The 14,754-nt window shown below is 48.0% G+C and overlaps 4 protein-coding genes across 4 annotated transcripts; 3 read left to right on the plus strand and 1 right to left on the minus strand.

Moving 5' to 3' along the window:
• Window positions 1-4,529: 4,529 nt before the first annotated feature.
• On the plus strand, window positions 4,530-4,966 carry VC83_09263 (uncharacterized protein; the record flags this gene model as incomplete). The annotated part of the gene is made up of 2 exons (XM_024472707.1): window positions 4,530-4,747; window positions 4,858-4,966. The coding sequence occupies 2 exons, from the start codon at window positions 4,530-4,532 to the stop codon at window positions 4,964-4,966; spliced, it is 327 nt and encodes a 108-aa protein (XP_024319812.1).
• Window positions 4,967-5,255: 289 nt separating this feature from the next.
• Window positions 5,256-9,204, minus strand: VC83_09264 (uncharacterized protein). Its single transcript, XM_024472708.1, has 4 exons — window positions 8,925-9,204; window positions 8,657-8,824; window positions 5,627-8,599; window positions 5,256-5,575 (listed from the first exon to the last, which is right to left on the minus strand). Exons 1-4 carry the CDS (start codon window positions 9,021-9,023, stop codon window positions 5,447-5,449), a joined length of 3,369 nt encoding a protein of 1,122 aa, XP_024319816.1. The 5' UTR covers window positions 9,024-9,204; the 3' UTR covers window positions 5,256-5,446.
• A 32-nt stretch (window positions 9,205-9,236) lies between these two features.
• On the plus strand, window positions 9,237-11,111 carry VC83_09265 (uncharacterized protein). Its single transcript, XM_024472709.1, has one exon. It carries the CDS (start codon window positions 9,721-9,723, stop codon window positions 10,513-10,515), a length of 795 nt encoding a protein of 264 aa, XP_024319817.1. The 5' UTR covers window positions 9,237-9,720; the 3' UTR covers window positions 10,516-11,111.
• A 2-nt stretch (window positions 11,112-11,113) lies between these two features.
• On the plus strand, window positions 11,114-12,978 carry VC83_09683 (uncharacterized protein). Its single transcript, XM_024473096.1, has one exon. It carries the CDS (start codon window positions 12,085-12,087, stop codon window positions 12,916-12,918), a length of 834 nt encoding a protein of 277 aa, XP_024328864.1. The 5' UTR covers window positions 11,114-12,084; the 3' UTR covers window positions 12,919-12,978.
• The last annotated feature ends 1,776 nt before the right edge of the window (window positions 12,979-14,754 follow it).

Raw genomic sequence — 14,754 nt, forward strand, 5'->3', positions numbered from 1 at the left:
GACATAATTTGTCTATGACATAATTTGTCTATAGGGGTACTCTGACCTTGGACCTCCTTTTACTTCCTATAGGCTACGAACCTAAGAGATGGTTCTATGGGATTCTCTTACGTCGACTACAGTTACCAAGCCTGGTAAGTCATGGAAAGTCTTGGAAAATGAGAGAACTACACTCCTTTAGCATAAATAGGATTGCCCTTTCCTTAAGAAAGGGCAAGCAGACAAGGTGTAATGGTGGGTGCACCAGATGTGAGAATCTAGCCACCCAAGGAAGGGATGAATTTACTAAGACAACACACTGTCTTAGAAAACAGAGCCAAAGGGTCGTAGCTTAGACTATTCCACAAAGCAGACAATACAGTAAATCGACTATCACATACTTCCACGTCTTTTCCAAGCTTCCAAGCATTGATCTTGTTACTCCTTGTTTCTGAAAAGTCAGTGAGGTGTTAACCTCTGACTTACCCCTGAGTTCCCAGACTCAACATTTGTTGCAACTTGTCTGAACCACTTCACTACATCACACACCTGGTTGCTGCGTTGTGGAATAGTCTAAGCTACGACCCTTTGGCTCTGTTTTCTAAGACAGTGTGTTGTCTTAGTAAATTCATCCCTTCCTTGGGTGGCTAGATTCTCACATCTGGTGCACCCACCATTACACCTGGCTTGTCGCAGTTAAAACAGAGTCGTTCCTTGAATTGTCTGTCTTTCTTAGGGTCACGGGGTCGTCCAGGTTTGAACGTGGCATCGAGTTCCATTGGGTCCGACCAACGGTTGTCTCGCGGGTGTTGATCCCGTCGTCTGCCCTCGTTTCCCCGGTAGGGGTAACTTTTCTTGGGCTTGTCATAGGTCCGACGTTCCTTCTGGAATTCGTATAGTCGATTGTCGATTCGGACCGTATGTTCGATTAGCGCTACCATGTCCGTTGGTTGTTGTTCCAAACGGGCAAGTTCCATACGTATATGGCTCTTCAGACCACGTCGGTAGTGGCTGATGAGTGCGCTGGCGTCCCATCCTGTCTGATTGCCGTATCTCTGGAATTCTGTGGAGTATGTGAGGGCGCTGCCAGTCTGCTTAAGTGCAAACAGATGGTCTTCTGCGGTCTTAATCTCATCGATGTCTCCGAACATGCGTCGGATTTCCTTACAGAATCCATTCCAGCTGCCAAACATAGTCTGCGTAGTTGTCATGCTTCCATTGGTACTTTCATATTTGAAATAGTCCTTGAGGAATGGTTCGATCCATCGCAGGGCTTCCCCCCTAAGGTAGGACGCAGTCCACAGGGCATAGCTCTCCTGGGTGGGAAACTTCTCATCATTGAAGTGCTGGTACAGTTCGACCTGTAGCAAAAACACCTCAAGTTCCTTTCGGTTGCCGGAGTAAGTGTCGGGCAACTTGACGCGTAGAGTTTCCTTGAGTTCGTTGACGGTGGGTGCATCGGGCATCTCTTCATTCTCAGGCTTAGACCTCTGAGACGAAGTTGGCGTGGTGGGGGTTTTCCCCTTCGAACTGACGACAGACATGTTGCTTTGTGTGTAAGCCGGTACCTCGTAGAAGTGGTGCTCAAAGTGTAACGCTGACTTCTAAATGATAGAAGACACAGAGGTTCTCTTGCGTAAAGGTTTACTTATCAGAGGAGGCAGGGGATCAGACACAAAGGCTTCAAGTAACACGTTACTAGTATATAACAAATACTGTATTGAGTTGAGCACGAAGCTCCTATCTAAGGAAATACTATCTACTTATATAGTGGCGTCGTGCCTAGTGGACTCTTGGGAACTCACTTGAGTCCTCGGAGTCCTGGACTCTTAGGACTCTTCTCATCATCCTGCGAGTCCATCACGTGCCTAGTGGACTCTTGGGAACTCACTCGAGTCCTCGGAGTCCTGGACTCTTAGGACTCTTCTCATCATCCTGCGAGTCCGTCACGTGCCTAGTGGACTCCTGGGAACTCACTCGAGTCCTCGGAGTCCTGGACTCTTAGGACTCTTCTCATCATCCTGCGAGTCCGTCACGTGATACTTTCGGAACTACTATTCCCCGCTGCCTCTCCAGGTACCAGGGCCGGTCTCATGCGACCTCCCTCCTTCCTGTCCTGTAGTTGGCCAGCCTTCTTGTTCCGTCGTAACAGGGATCTGCCCAAACGAGCGTTAGCTAACGCTCTGCAGAAAAAGGACCCAAAAGGGAAACCAAAACAGAAGACCAAGACAAGAACCGGACCGGATACTCACTGGGACGCACTTGTCCTTAAGACGAGTGCAGCGCATGCACTTTGTCGAGGAGGCGGGGAAGACACACGAGAACTCTGGCGACTTCGCCAAATACTTCGCGCAGCGCAGGCAGCACACGCGAAGCAGCGCGCTGTGGGGGTCCCCGCCCTCGTCCGAGGATGAAGTCCCACCGGCCACCGAGCCCTCCTCAGGGGACTTGGCGTGCTTCCTCTTGCGGGAGGAGCGGCGCGGGGCAACATCTTCCTCCTCGGAGGTCTCCTCGACCGGAGACGTCAGGGAAACGACGGGCGAGACAGGAGCGGCAGGCGTAGTGGCGGAGGAGGCGGGAGTTACGGCGGGGGTCGGACCAGGGACGGACTGGAAACCGCCAGATTCTGCCAAACATGTTAGCCACGGCCCAAGAACCCATCACCTACCACAAAGAAGCCTAGGAAACACGGCGAGAAACCAAAAGACGGAAGGAAAGGACTCACCAGAGCGCACGGGGGCGCGGAAGGAGAAACGGGGGGCCGGGACGGGGCGGGGAGGCAACCCGAACGCCACCCAGCCAGATGGAGCTCCAGAACGTTAGGAAACGCCCAAACGAGGAAACGAAAAAGGGGCACTCACTCATGGTGGCCGTGTGGCCGGCGACGGAACGGTTCTCTTGCGCCTTAAGGGCGCCGACGGTTTCGGTGCTCTCTTGAGAGCCGAACATGGTGGTGGTGGCGGGGGCAGCGGCGGAGTTAGATGAATTGGAAGGTTGAGGAAGGAGGGGGAGGAAGGTGTTTTGAGGCCGCTTACTCCTTTGTGTGGAGGGTAGGTCACGTGCACGGGGACAACACGCGCCTACCGCGCGCCTTGGAACAAAGGTAGGTAGGCCGGTTCCGGCCTAGCGCCGTAGCGTCAAAGGCGCGCCCAATTCCGGCCTTAAAGCAGGCCTTGGAATAAAGGAAACGGAGGGACGGAGTAGCTAGGTCACGTGACACTAAGTTCGGCTTCACGTACCAGAGGCGCAACGCCTATTAACGAGCCGCCCCCGAACCGACGGCGGGCCGCTAATGACCAATGCTGTTCCACCAAGGGCTGCCACTGAAGCAATGGCATGTCCGTAGGGCCCCGGACTCTAGAGGGGGGAGTGTTGTCACAGGTAGGTTAAGAGGAGGTCAGTAGGAAGGGGGAGCTGGTTGCGGTCCCGCATCGGAGACGTCCCGCTACAGTGCCTCTAGCGGCCTAAGGCTGCTAGGAGGGCCTTAGGGCCTTAGGCTGCTATTAGGCTGTTGTCGTGGCTCCGACTCGCAACCGAGACGGCGGGGGCCCGACTCCGGGGGAGTAGATAAAGTAGCTGAGCCCCCTACTAGGAAGGGCTCAGAGATTAGTTTGTTGAATACGATACTGGCTACTCGAACCTACGGTCTTAGCACGCTGTCTACCTAAACCCTTACACCTCTAGTAGGGGGGATCTAGTTGGTGTTAGCATCTATAACTTGATATCAAGCTTTAAGAGAACTACTTCTACGTTATATGGGACTAGGCCAGTACCTCGAAAGCTAGCTAGAATATTTTCAGTTGTCATTATATAGTTGTAGGCAGCCTTAAATGTAATAAAGAACTCAATCTTAGTGATATAGGTAATAGAGGCCTTAATGAAGACCTTAAGTTCTCGACTATACATTCACTTTAGTACACTAAAACACCTAACATCAAGAGACTAGGTAAGATGTAAGGAGTGTGTAGGGAGACAGAGCGTAATAATGTTGTTCTCCTTATAGTACATATCAAACTAGGCAGATAGGTGTCTACCCTAATTCATCCATATTACTGTTAAATTGCTCCTCCTCACTTGTAATGATGGGTGCACCAGATGTGAGAATCTAGCCACCCAAGGAAGGGATGATTTTACTAAGACAACACACTGTCTTAGGAAAAAGAGCCAAAGGGTCGTAGCTTAGACTATTCCACAACGCAGCAATCAGGTGTATGATGTAGTGGAGTGGTTTTAGACAAGTTGTAACAAATGTTGAGTCTGAGAACTCAGGGATAAGTCAGAGGTTAGCACCTCACTGACTTTTCAGAAACAAGGAGTAACAAGATCAATGCTTGGAAGCTTGGAAAAGACGTGGAAGTATGTGATAGTCGATTTACTGTATTGTCTACTTGCCCTTTCTTAACCGAGCAACGACAGGGGAAGGTTAGAAGTCGGAAATCTATTCAAAATGTGGTGCTATTACAGTTGAACATGCACGGCAAAGGATTTATGAGAAGAAGGTAAAGGAGCAACTTTTAGAAGAAGCACGGGAGAAAAGAGAGAGAAGACGCATGGTGAACGTTGAGCGTAAGATGCAGCTCCGTGCTGGCATCGATGCACGGAAGGCAGAACGTACACGGAAAAAGGACCTACATGAATTTCAAAAAAGTAACCCAGACACGGAGCCACCAATTGGCTTACGTACAGAAATCATTGACCCGGACGTTACACAGAAGAAACGTAAGGAGAAGGAGGAGGAGGACCGACTGTTAGCCATCGAGGAGAGTGGGTACATGACAAGTGACGGTCCCTACGCCCGATGAGGTAGCTGTCCACTAAAAGGAATACAAATACTTTGAGGCAGCACATGAAACCACGTAACAGGCTTGCTTAATATAGCATCCGATGGCTGGGTGCCGCCAGTAGAGTGCCAGCGGCGAAGTTGGCCAACAGAGAGTTGTTTGAGATGATGTTGGAGACTGTCCTAAGCATTGAAAATATTCGATGATGACGAACCAATCTATGAAGGAGACGTAAGGGCAATTTGGCCCTAAATTATAGCAGACGAAACCCTGTCTGCTGAGATCATATGAACCCGAATCTGGTTGTATTTTGAGTAATTAATGGCTTGAAAGGGCGAGGTAGTCGCAATATCCCAGCTTCCCCAATATATTTGCCTTCACCCCAATCCTTGGCCCTAGAAGGTGAAGCCCCGTTACCCAGGGGGAAGATATATAGTTCTAAAAATCATAACAGACTAGAAAATGCAGATACTACACACAATTTGACATTTTATCTCATTGGATTACTTCTGGATAGTAGAGTACAGCTAACTGTGAAGATCATCCCCCATTCCACAATCCCTCATGTCTAATACGCTGTACAAAGTCCCCGCCTTTACGCCTTGCCCCTTGTAGTCTTGTGTAAACCCATCCCAGCCCAATGCTGGGGTTCAAAGAGACTCAAATCACTCCTATCCAACTGAAGCCTATTTCTTCTTTCCCTTCGCCTTGCTCTTTGATGGTGCTGGAGCGGGAGATCCTACACTCGAGGCTCGGGACGATGGCGCAGCCGACGTAGCCTTACTCCCAGGCTTTAAGCTATCGATTGCCTTATTCTGCATAAAGTTAGCTTGTGGACACTACAGACCAGTATGCTGTCGACCTACCTTGACATTCTTGGACTTCTTTTTCGCGGGTGCGGTATCATGAACGCTCTCTTCATCGTTATCTTCCTCCTCTGGCTCACGCTTGGTCTTGCCATTGGCACCGTTCGCTTTTGGCTGCGTCTCCTCGTACTCGCGAGCCACAGTAGTGAGCAGAGTGGTGCACCTCCTGCTAATTTCGAGCGGTGTTCGGCTTAGGAAAAACCAGTCAAAGCGGAAGAGGGGACTCTCGCGGATCTCATCGCGGATACGCTCGTGAATGTTCTCACTATCGATCCCGAATCGATCCAAGAGGACGAGAAGGAATCTGTCTTCTTCTTCTGTGTACACCTTTTTGTTTGTTGTCGACACTGAGTAGTTCACCTTCAGCTGTTGCAGGGGAACTCTGTATTGAGACATCTTCCTCTTCAGCATCTGGCGTTGATGTTCGATCTTCTTTGTCTTCTCTTCACCAGCTTCAACGAGGTTGATGTATTTCGAGTAGTCATTGAGGTCAGTGTAGCGCTTCCAGAAGATCTGGGCGTATGTCTTAACTTCTGCAGTAGTCTTGTTGTCGACCTCTTCGGCAATAGCATCGTAGTTCTTGCGGCCATACTTTGCCGAGCCGTTAATGAACTGCTGGAAGTCTCGCTTGTTCCAATCACCGAAGCCTTGCTCTGACAAGCGCAGCTTCTCGGCCTGCTCTTCTTCCGTCAAAGGCGTAGCGTTGTCTATTTCTTGCTGATCCAAAGCTCGCTCGCCTTCTCTATCCGACAAATCTTCCTCTGATCCATCAGGCAGTGGCACCTTGTATCCAATTTCCTTCCGGAAATACGCAGTCTCGCGATCCTGCAAGTCTTGAAGCATGGGGGGGAAGAATTGGTAGTCGTGAATGACAATTTGCTTAGGTGCTCGTGGGGCTTTAGGCTTTGCATCTGCGGTTCGCCCGCCAGTAGAAAGGGCCTGTTTGTAGTACTGGTCCATGGAGTAAGACTGCTCCTTACGCTCACGCTTGGCGGGATTGATCCAGGAAATACCAATCTCCTTCTTCTTGTTTGTGAAGTCCTGGCCGTTCCACTCATAAGCAGACTCCGATGTGAACTTCTGGAGATCATCAATACCCAATTTCTCATACCGAGCATTTAACTCGGCCGTTCGCTTCTCGCCGTGCTTGAGAATCTCATCAATATCATCATCGCCGATCTCTGCACCTTTTTGCGCCAGAATTCCGGTTGCACCCTTGGTATTGAAGACCTTCTCGGCACCGTGTTGGATCATATTGAGCAGTTCGTCCTTATTAGCGGCGGCCTTCGCGGCAATTTGCGCGCGGCCCTGTTGGATGACAAGTTGATCAAGACGAAGCTTCTGTGCTGCTCGCTCAAGGACCTTCTCTTCGATAGCGTTCTCAGTGACGAAACGGTAAACGACGACTTGTTTGGTTTGGCCAATACGATGTGCTCTGTCCATGGCTTGTAAATCTGCTTGAGGGTTCCAATCGCTGTCGTAAAGCACAACAATATCAGCGCTGGTAAGGTTGATTCCAAGACCACCAGCTCTGGTTGTCAGAAGGAAGACAAACTTCTTAGAGCCAGGCTTGTTGTAGTCGTCAATGGCGGCGATACGATCCTCGTGGGCAGTTGATCCATCGATACGGCAGTATTTGAACTCTCTGAAGACGCAATAATCCTCCAAGATATCGAGAAGTCGACTCATCTGGGAAAAGATGAGGACTCTGCTGCCTTGCTTCTGTAGCCGCCCTAGGAGCCTGTCCAACATGACCATCTTTCCAGCATTTACAACGAGATGCTCGTCGGTTGTGTATGGAGGCCCTGGCTCAGCACCCTCAAATAGATATGGGTGGTTACAGCACTTTCGCAACTGCATCACAATATTCAACAGTCGTGTCTTTGATTCGCGCTTTCCCCCGGCACCGTTGACAGCATCGATGTCCTTTTCCAGGATCTTCTTGTACCACTTAACCTGCATATCAGACATTCCAATATACAAATTAACCTCCTTCTTTGGCAACAGGCTCTTCTCCACATCGCTCTTCACACGTCTCAATAAGAACGGACGAAGAACACGATGGAGTTGCTGGACAACAGTATCTTGGTCGGCCCCCTGGCCAGAAAACCATTGGTCGAAAGCCTCAGAATCGCCAAAGACGTCGGGGAGCAGGAAGTTCAGGAGAGCCCAAAGCTCGTGGAGGTTGTTCTGGAGAGGTGTGCCCGTGATGAGCAGGCGGTTCCTCGAGTTGAAAAGTCGAATGACTTGTGCTAAAGATGACTCCTCGTTCTTGATACGGTGAGCCTCATCGATAATGATATATTCCCAGGCAAATTTCTTCAAGTGTGACTTTTCTCTCAATATCATTTCATAGCTGGTAATGCAGACGTCGAACTTCTCATCCACAAGCCTCTCGTTGATGAGGAGATTTCGCTCATCTTTAGCTCCCTGCAGGACTAGCACATTGACTTCGGGGGTCCACTTCGCAAACTCTCTCTTCCAGTTGTCGAGTGTTGATTTCGGCACGATGACCAGATGCGGCCCGGTAATATCCATAATGTGTCGTAAGTATCCTAGGAATGCTATTGTCTGAAGTGTCTTGCCAAGTCCCATCTCATCAGCTAGGATGCCCGATATACCATTCTCGTGAAGTGAGATGAGCCAGTTCAGGCCAGCAACCTGATAGTCCCTCATAGTGCCACCCTTAACAAAGCCGGGTGATTCTCTGAACACGGTATCTGCCGATCCTCCCTGCTTTTCATCCTTGAGCAGTTCTGCGTCCTCCTCGGCTTCTGTTCTCCGACGCCTTTCGTTGGCAGCTCCTCCAGCACGGCTAGCCTTCTTTGCCTTTGCTTCTGCAGCCTCCTCATTTTGACGATCAATCTCCACCATAATCTGTTTAATATGCGGGTTTGGGTTTGTCTCAATGAAATGCCGAAAGAGGTCCGTCAAGCCCAATAAGTAGCGGAATCGTCTAATCGAATCATCTTCCTGCAATAGGATATAAGTACAATCTCCGAAATATCATGTCATATGCGTATTACTTACCTGGGATTGACCTAAACGATCGTGTTTCTTTCCGAACACGCTCCGTCGCAACTGTGTCGCCTCGGAACGTCTCCTCCTCCCATCAACCGGTTCACCGGCCACGCTGCTCGCAGTCGTATTTGGGTTGGTATCGGAGTCTTCCGTGTAATCTGGTGTCTCGTCGATATCCTGCATTAGCTTGTGTAAGTCATGGTCCTCTGTTTGAATTGAACAATGGGTAGAACGCGCTATATGGCGTCAGGGGATTGGTAGATAAAATAGAGCTTACCATTGCGTCCACACGCAATTTGATGTTCAGATCGGATGCATCAGCCATTGAGCTATCTGTATCCGCTCCGCTGAGGCGACCGGATCGTGAAGGCGCCATGCTCGCGCAACCTCAGTCCCAGGTGGCAGGGTAGGAGAAGCGGGATGGGTTCGTTGTGGTCTCCGAATCCTCTCGAGATGGTAAAGGGTGGTTCGCAATTGTGACTTGATGAAAAAGAGTCTCTTTGTTGATGGGTTGGACTTCAGTTGGTGTAGAAAGAGGAAAACCCATCACACATCCAAAAAGTCGCGACCTCGATCTCGCGAGACGCCTGCCCCCCACAGCCTTATCCACAGCCGCGTCAACGTGACAGAGAGTCACGTGAATGGTGATACAGAGCAATAATGAGTAGATTGAAATACATGTGAATCATTCACAAACTTGCTTTAATATCACCGACTATATCAATTATCTCTGCATATTATACCTTAACTCTTTGTTTTTATTTTATTTTATTCCGTTTGTTTAGAGTGTCCGGCAGAATTTCGGGAAGAAACTTCAACGTCCACTTTTACTTCTAGTCTTGCCGCTTCGTCACATGTACAGGACTTAACCAAGTCATACTCCAGTACCCCTCGACTACAACAAAGGCATTCAAAGCTCGACTTCATCGACTTATCTACTCACTAGTATTGCAGTCAACCGCGAATGAGAAACTTATTCCTGCAGAATACCTCGAGCAAGGTATAATCTACCATATCATCAGCCTCCGTTCGTACCCCTCCGTCCGTCGGACCGGATCGAACAACAACCGAAGATGGACTCCATGAGGAGTCTCAACACGTCTTTGCCTCGTGCTTCGCCGCCGAAGCAGCAGACCCCAAACCCTCCAGAACAACTTCTACAGGCGTTTAAAGATGCTGCTCTGTCTGTCACAAAACTCTACAAAACAGCCGCCTCAGACCAAACAAAGTTACGCGCAGAAGGCTACCAAGACGCACTCGACGACCTGCTCACATATCTCGACAAAGAAGACATCGGCTTATCTGACGGCGAAGGTTGGAAAGTTAGGCAATGGGCTACAGCACGACTCGATGGCCGGGATCCGATTCCTGACAGCGACGACGAAATGGACAAAGAGCGCGGGTCGAGCCCAGTCGCACAGAAGAAGCCAAATGTCACCAGCATGCCGATACGAAACAGCTCACCAGTACGCCTTGAGTCAGTGCCACCAATATTAGAAGTTCCCGAGCCTGTCGAGGAACTGCCATCGCCACCCACAATAACTGTTCTCCCACCGACAGGCAATTTTTCTTTCCGATCTACGCACCAATATCCACAAGATGCAGATATGTCTGATCAAGGCAACCAAACAGCAGCGGACGGTACCGTTATTTCAGCTGCGCCAACCTCAATCACGATATCACGGTCAAATCGATCAGGTTCGAGGCAAGTGGGCAGGGGAAGGCACAGCACGAGGAATAACACAAGAAGCCATGGCAGCGGAAGCACTGGCCAGAAGCGAAAGATAAATTTCGGTGATTTCTTTGATATTGGAGATTTGTCCAAGGATGGGTTTGGTGGGGGGGGAAAGCGCTCACGGTTAGCTTGAGACGGCCATTTCGCTGGAAACGACTACTATCGTGCCACCAAGAGCACCAGCTTCTATACCGCATACCCGAACATACTTCGAAATTGAGCTACTTCTAGCACGTCATGAACACGCATATCAGGCGTTCGGTTGCAATACCCAGGCGAACATTTTACCCTACGGTGTTGTGTTCAGGGGTGGATCCGGTGGTCCAAGGTTGTGTGTGCTGCATTTACAGGAAGTTCTAGGGGGGTTTGCCACTCAACTCAGCATCGAGACAGGCTGGCGGCGGCGGGACGGGAGTCCCTGGAGTACGCATATGACGAACATATAGACGGATGGATGAGATCAGGTATTTTGCATTGCACGGATTGATTGGGGACCATGGTATCGGTTAGGTCGGGCATGGGCTGGAACTGGCATATTTATTCTAAGGAAGATGGCCTGTACATAGGGAGCAGAGTTATATTGATACCTTGTTTCAAACCAACCCTTATTCTGATTTCTAGTTGCCTTGTGGGATAATAAATGGGTGGGGAATTAGGGTTGATAGTTAATACCATAACTCAATAGCGCACAAGGACGTAAGAGAACTTAATGGATATTCCAGCGAAGTGAACGACAAGTCTTTGTGCGAATGTTTTGCAGACCCCAAGGGCCTATCGCATCTGGTTGTGGGTGTTGCCCCGCATTAATAATTTATGGGGTTAATGTACAGTCGAGTCGCGATAAGTCGATTCGCGATAAGTCGATAATCGCGACGATACTTTTCTTCTGCACGAATTAATTCCTCATACGATTCGCGATTCGCTCGATATCGACCTCAATCCTCCTCATATCGACTTATAGATCGAAATAATGCCTCCAACTCGACTGCATACAATGAAGACTGAGCAGCGTCGCGCGCTCAGAAGCTGGTCTCAACAAAATCCTCGGCCTACCCAGAAAGCCTGTATTGAGTGGTTCTTACAAACATATAATCACCGCCTTACCCAGTCAACAGTCTCTGATTCCTTGAGCTCTCAATTTGCTAGCCTTGATAGCCCGACTTCAAGCATCTCTCCCACTACCCAACGGCGAAAAGCTGCTGCTTGGCCAGAGCTTGAGGCTGCTCTCTTCGACTGGCAGAAGCGTATTGACGAAAGCGGAGGGATAACAACTGGGGATATTCTACAAGAGAAGGCAAAACAGATCTGGCAGTTGTTACCACAATACAAGGAGAAGCCTATACCAAACTTTAGTATTGGGTGGCTTGACAATTTCAAGAAGCGGTATCAGATCAAAAGCCACATTAGACACGGCGAAGCAGGTTCAGTTTGTTCAACTACAGAAGACGAGATGAAGGCTATCCAAACACTAGCAGGAGACTTTAAAGAGGAGGACATCTACAACATGGATGAAACAGGGCTCTACTGGAGGATGACACCATCGAGGGGCCTCTCATCACAAGTAAGGCCTGGATTGAAGAAGGATAAGACACGCATTACTGTAGTAGTCTGTACAAATGCTACAGGATCAGATCGATTCCGCCCTTGGTTTATTGGCAAAGCAAAAGCGCCACGCGCTTTATGAAACGTTAATATTTCAACAATGGGAGGAGAGTGGAGATGGAATAAGAAGGCATGGATGAATCAATACATCATGGCCGAGTGGCTACAAGCGTTTTACCTCCACATAGGGAGTTCTAGATCTGTGCTCCTTACAATGGACAACTTCCCTGGACATACTGCAGCTATTGAAATTGCTCCTCCGCCTTTGAATATCCGAATCATATGGCTACCTGCAAATTCTACAAGTCGATTCCAACCACTTGATCAAGGCATTATTGCCTCTCTTAAAGCCCATTACCGTCGACAATGGCTTGAATTCATGCTCGTGTCATTTGAGAACAACAATGACCCTCTAGATTTCATGTCTCTTCACCTTGCACTTCGTTGGATAATCCGTGCTTGGTATCATGATGTCACAAACACAACTATTTACAACTGTTTTCGCAAAAGCACTATTGTTGCTCATCCATTACAACTGCCTACAGAGCCGCTCCCTTCACTTAATACGCTATACAGTCAAGTTAATAATGCTGGGCATATTCGCGACGCTATGGACCTCTCAAACTTCTTAAATCCAGCAGATGAATCACTACAAGAGGGGGAATACAATGGCAGCAACGATGATATATTACAAGAGGTTCTAGCACAATATATACAAGAGGATACTCAAGATGAAGAGGAGGAGCAACCTGAACAGCCAGTGTACTCAATGCAGGCCGCTCAGCAAGCTCTCCAAGTTCTAATTGGGTATGCAGAGTCTGAAGATGGGGTTGATACAGCACATTTATGCTCATTTGAGCACTTTGAACGGTTTTTGACAGCGAAGCGGGCATCACTACAGGCACAGGGCACATTGGATCAATGGATTATGTAATAGCTTGGCATTTGATAACTCGGTATTCTTGATAAGTCTATATATTTCAGCTGCACGGATTGTATCGACTTATCGCGACTCGACTGTAGCTGCTACCCCACTCTCCTAACTATGCCATCTACAGTTCTCACGCGATAAGTCGATACAGTCAACTCCCGTTAAGTCGATACAATTGGTGACACATGTAAATATCGTAAAAGTGAAAATATCGTTATATTGAAATGCCAAGTATTATGTAATCCACCTATCTAGTGTCTCCTAAACCAAGGAATTAAGCTGAATTGCCTCAATTTCGCCCTCTAAATGCTCTAATGCCCTGAGGTGATTGGCTTGGAGAGCATCCTGACACAAAGCCACTGCAGCTATCAATTCATCGCTAAAAGTCGTAGAGAATTTGTTCAAGTTGAGGCCATTGGCCAGTTCAATTCAGTTGTCTAGTTGTTGTCGAGTTGTCGAGATGTTTAAAGCAGTTACTAAGGCTATCTGATATTGTCGATTGACTGAGCCTATGATTGAACGTGAAGAAACCAGTTGATGCAGGCTTTCTAGGAGGGTTTCGGGTGCTGTTTGTGTGCATAATGTCGATGGGCACGGCGCTGTTCAAGTGTAATCATGTGTTTTCGAGACATAATAAGTTGGATAAGTCGATAATTAAAGGTCAGAAGGTCAATATCGCGAATATCGAGAATTGAGTGTGAAAATCAATTGGTGCTGAAAAAAATATCGACTTAGCGGTGTTATCGACTAATCCGACATCGTCTTGGCGAGAGCAGTGTTTCCCAAAGTAGTATTAGTATTTGTGGTTTTCGAATAGTATTCGGAGATGAGCAGTATTCTGTCATACTGACATTCGTTGCACTCAGTTTGCTATCAAACTCAAGAGCAAACTTAGAAATCTCCTCCTCAAACCTACAAGTCACCATACATATCTTGGCTTATCAACAACAAGAGCAATACTACTCAACGATTGCTGCAAACTCTTCTACTACATCTGTTTATGCTACATACATCATGGCATATCATTTGGACACTCATTGAACAAGTTATTAAGAAAATATCCTCCTTAAGGGGATGGGCCAATACTACCACATGGCATATCTCCACCAACTAGAGGCCTAGGAACATGAACGATAGCTCTAGAAGCTTCTACAACCATCTATGATTCATTACACGTCATCGCTCCTTAGTTACTCACAAGATTGGTTAAGTTATGACATAATTTGTCTATAGGTACTCTGACCTTGGACCTCCTTTTCACTTCCTATAGGCTAGGAACACAAGAGATGGTTCTATGGGATTCTCTTACGTTCGCTACATGATTAGCAAGCTAGTTGTGGGTCGCACTTGATTTCTAATACATTTACCAAGCCTGGTTAGTCATGGAAAGTCATGGAAAATGAGAGAACTACACTCCTTTGGCATAAATAGGATTGCCCTTTCCTTAAGAAAGGTCAAGCAGACAATACAGTAAATCGACTAGCACATACTTCTACGTTATTTCCAAGCTTCCAAGCATTGATCTTGTTATTCTTTGTTTCTGAAAAGTCAGCGAGGTGCTAACCTCTGACTTACCCCTGAGTTCTCAGACTCAACATTTGTTACAACTTGTCTAAACCACTTCACTACATCATACACCTAATTGCTGCATTGTGGAATAGTCTAAGCTACAACCCTTTGGCTCTGTTTCCTAAGACAGTATTTGTCTTAGTAAAATCATCCCTTCCTTGGGTGGCTAGATTCTCACATCTGGTGCACCCACCATTACATATTCAGGCTAAAATTAGGGTATTCCGCGAGTATTTGCCAAAGACTCAAATACTATTCGAGTCCTTGGCA

Source organism: Pseudogymnoascus destructans, assembly GCF_001641265.1.
Source record: "Pseudogymnoascus destructans isolate 20631-21 unplaced genomic scaffold scaffold_35, whole genome shotgun sequence".
Classification (NCBI taxonomy): Eukaryota; Fungi; Ascomycota; class Leotiomycetes; order Thelebolales; family Thelebolaceae; genus Pseudogymnoascus; species Pseudogymnoascus destructans.

Excerpts from the sequence above, each read along its gene's own strand:
- VC83_09264 (XM_024472708.1), bottom strand. The coding sequence starts at position 9,023 with ATGGCGCCTTCACGATCCGGTCGCCTCAGCGGAGCGGATACAGATAGC. Across the intron at positions 8,825-8,924 it reads AATTGCGTGTGGACGCAATG|GATATCGACGAGACACCAGA; the intron begins GTAAGCTCTATT and ends AAGCTAATGCAG. Across the intron at positions 8,600-8,656 it reads ATCGTTTAGGTCAATCCCAG|GAAGATGATTCGATTAGACG; the intron begins GTAAGTAATACG and ends ATCCTATTGCAG.
- VC83_09265 (XM_024472709.1), top strand. The coding sequence starts at position 9,721 with ATGGACTCCATGAGGAGTCTCAACACGTCTTTGCCTCGTGCTTCGCCG.
- VC83_09683 (XM_024473096.1), top strand. The coding sequence starts at position 12,085 with ATGGGAGGAGAGTGGAGATGGAATAAGAAGGCATGGATGAATCAATAC.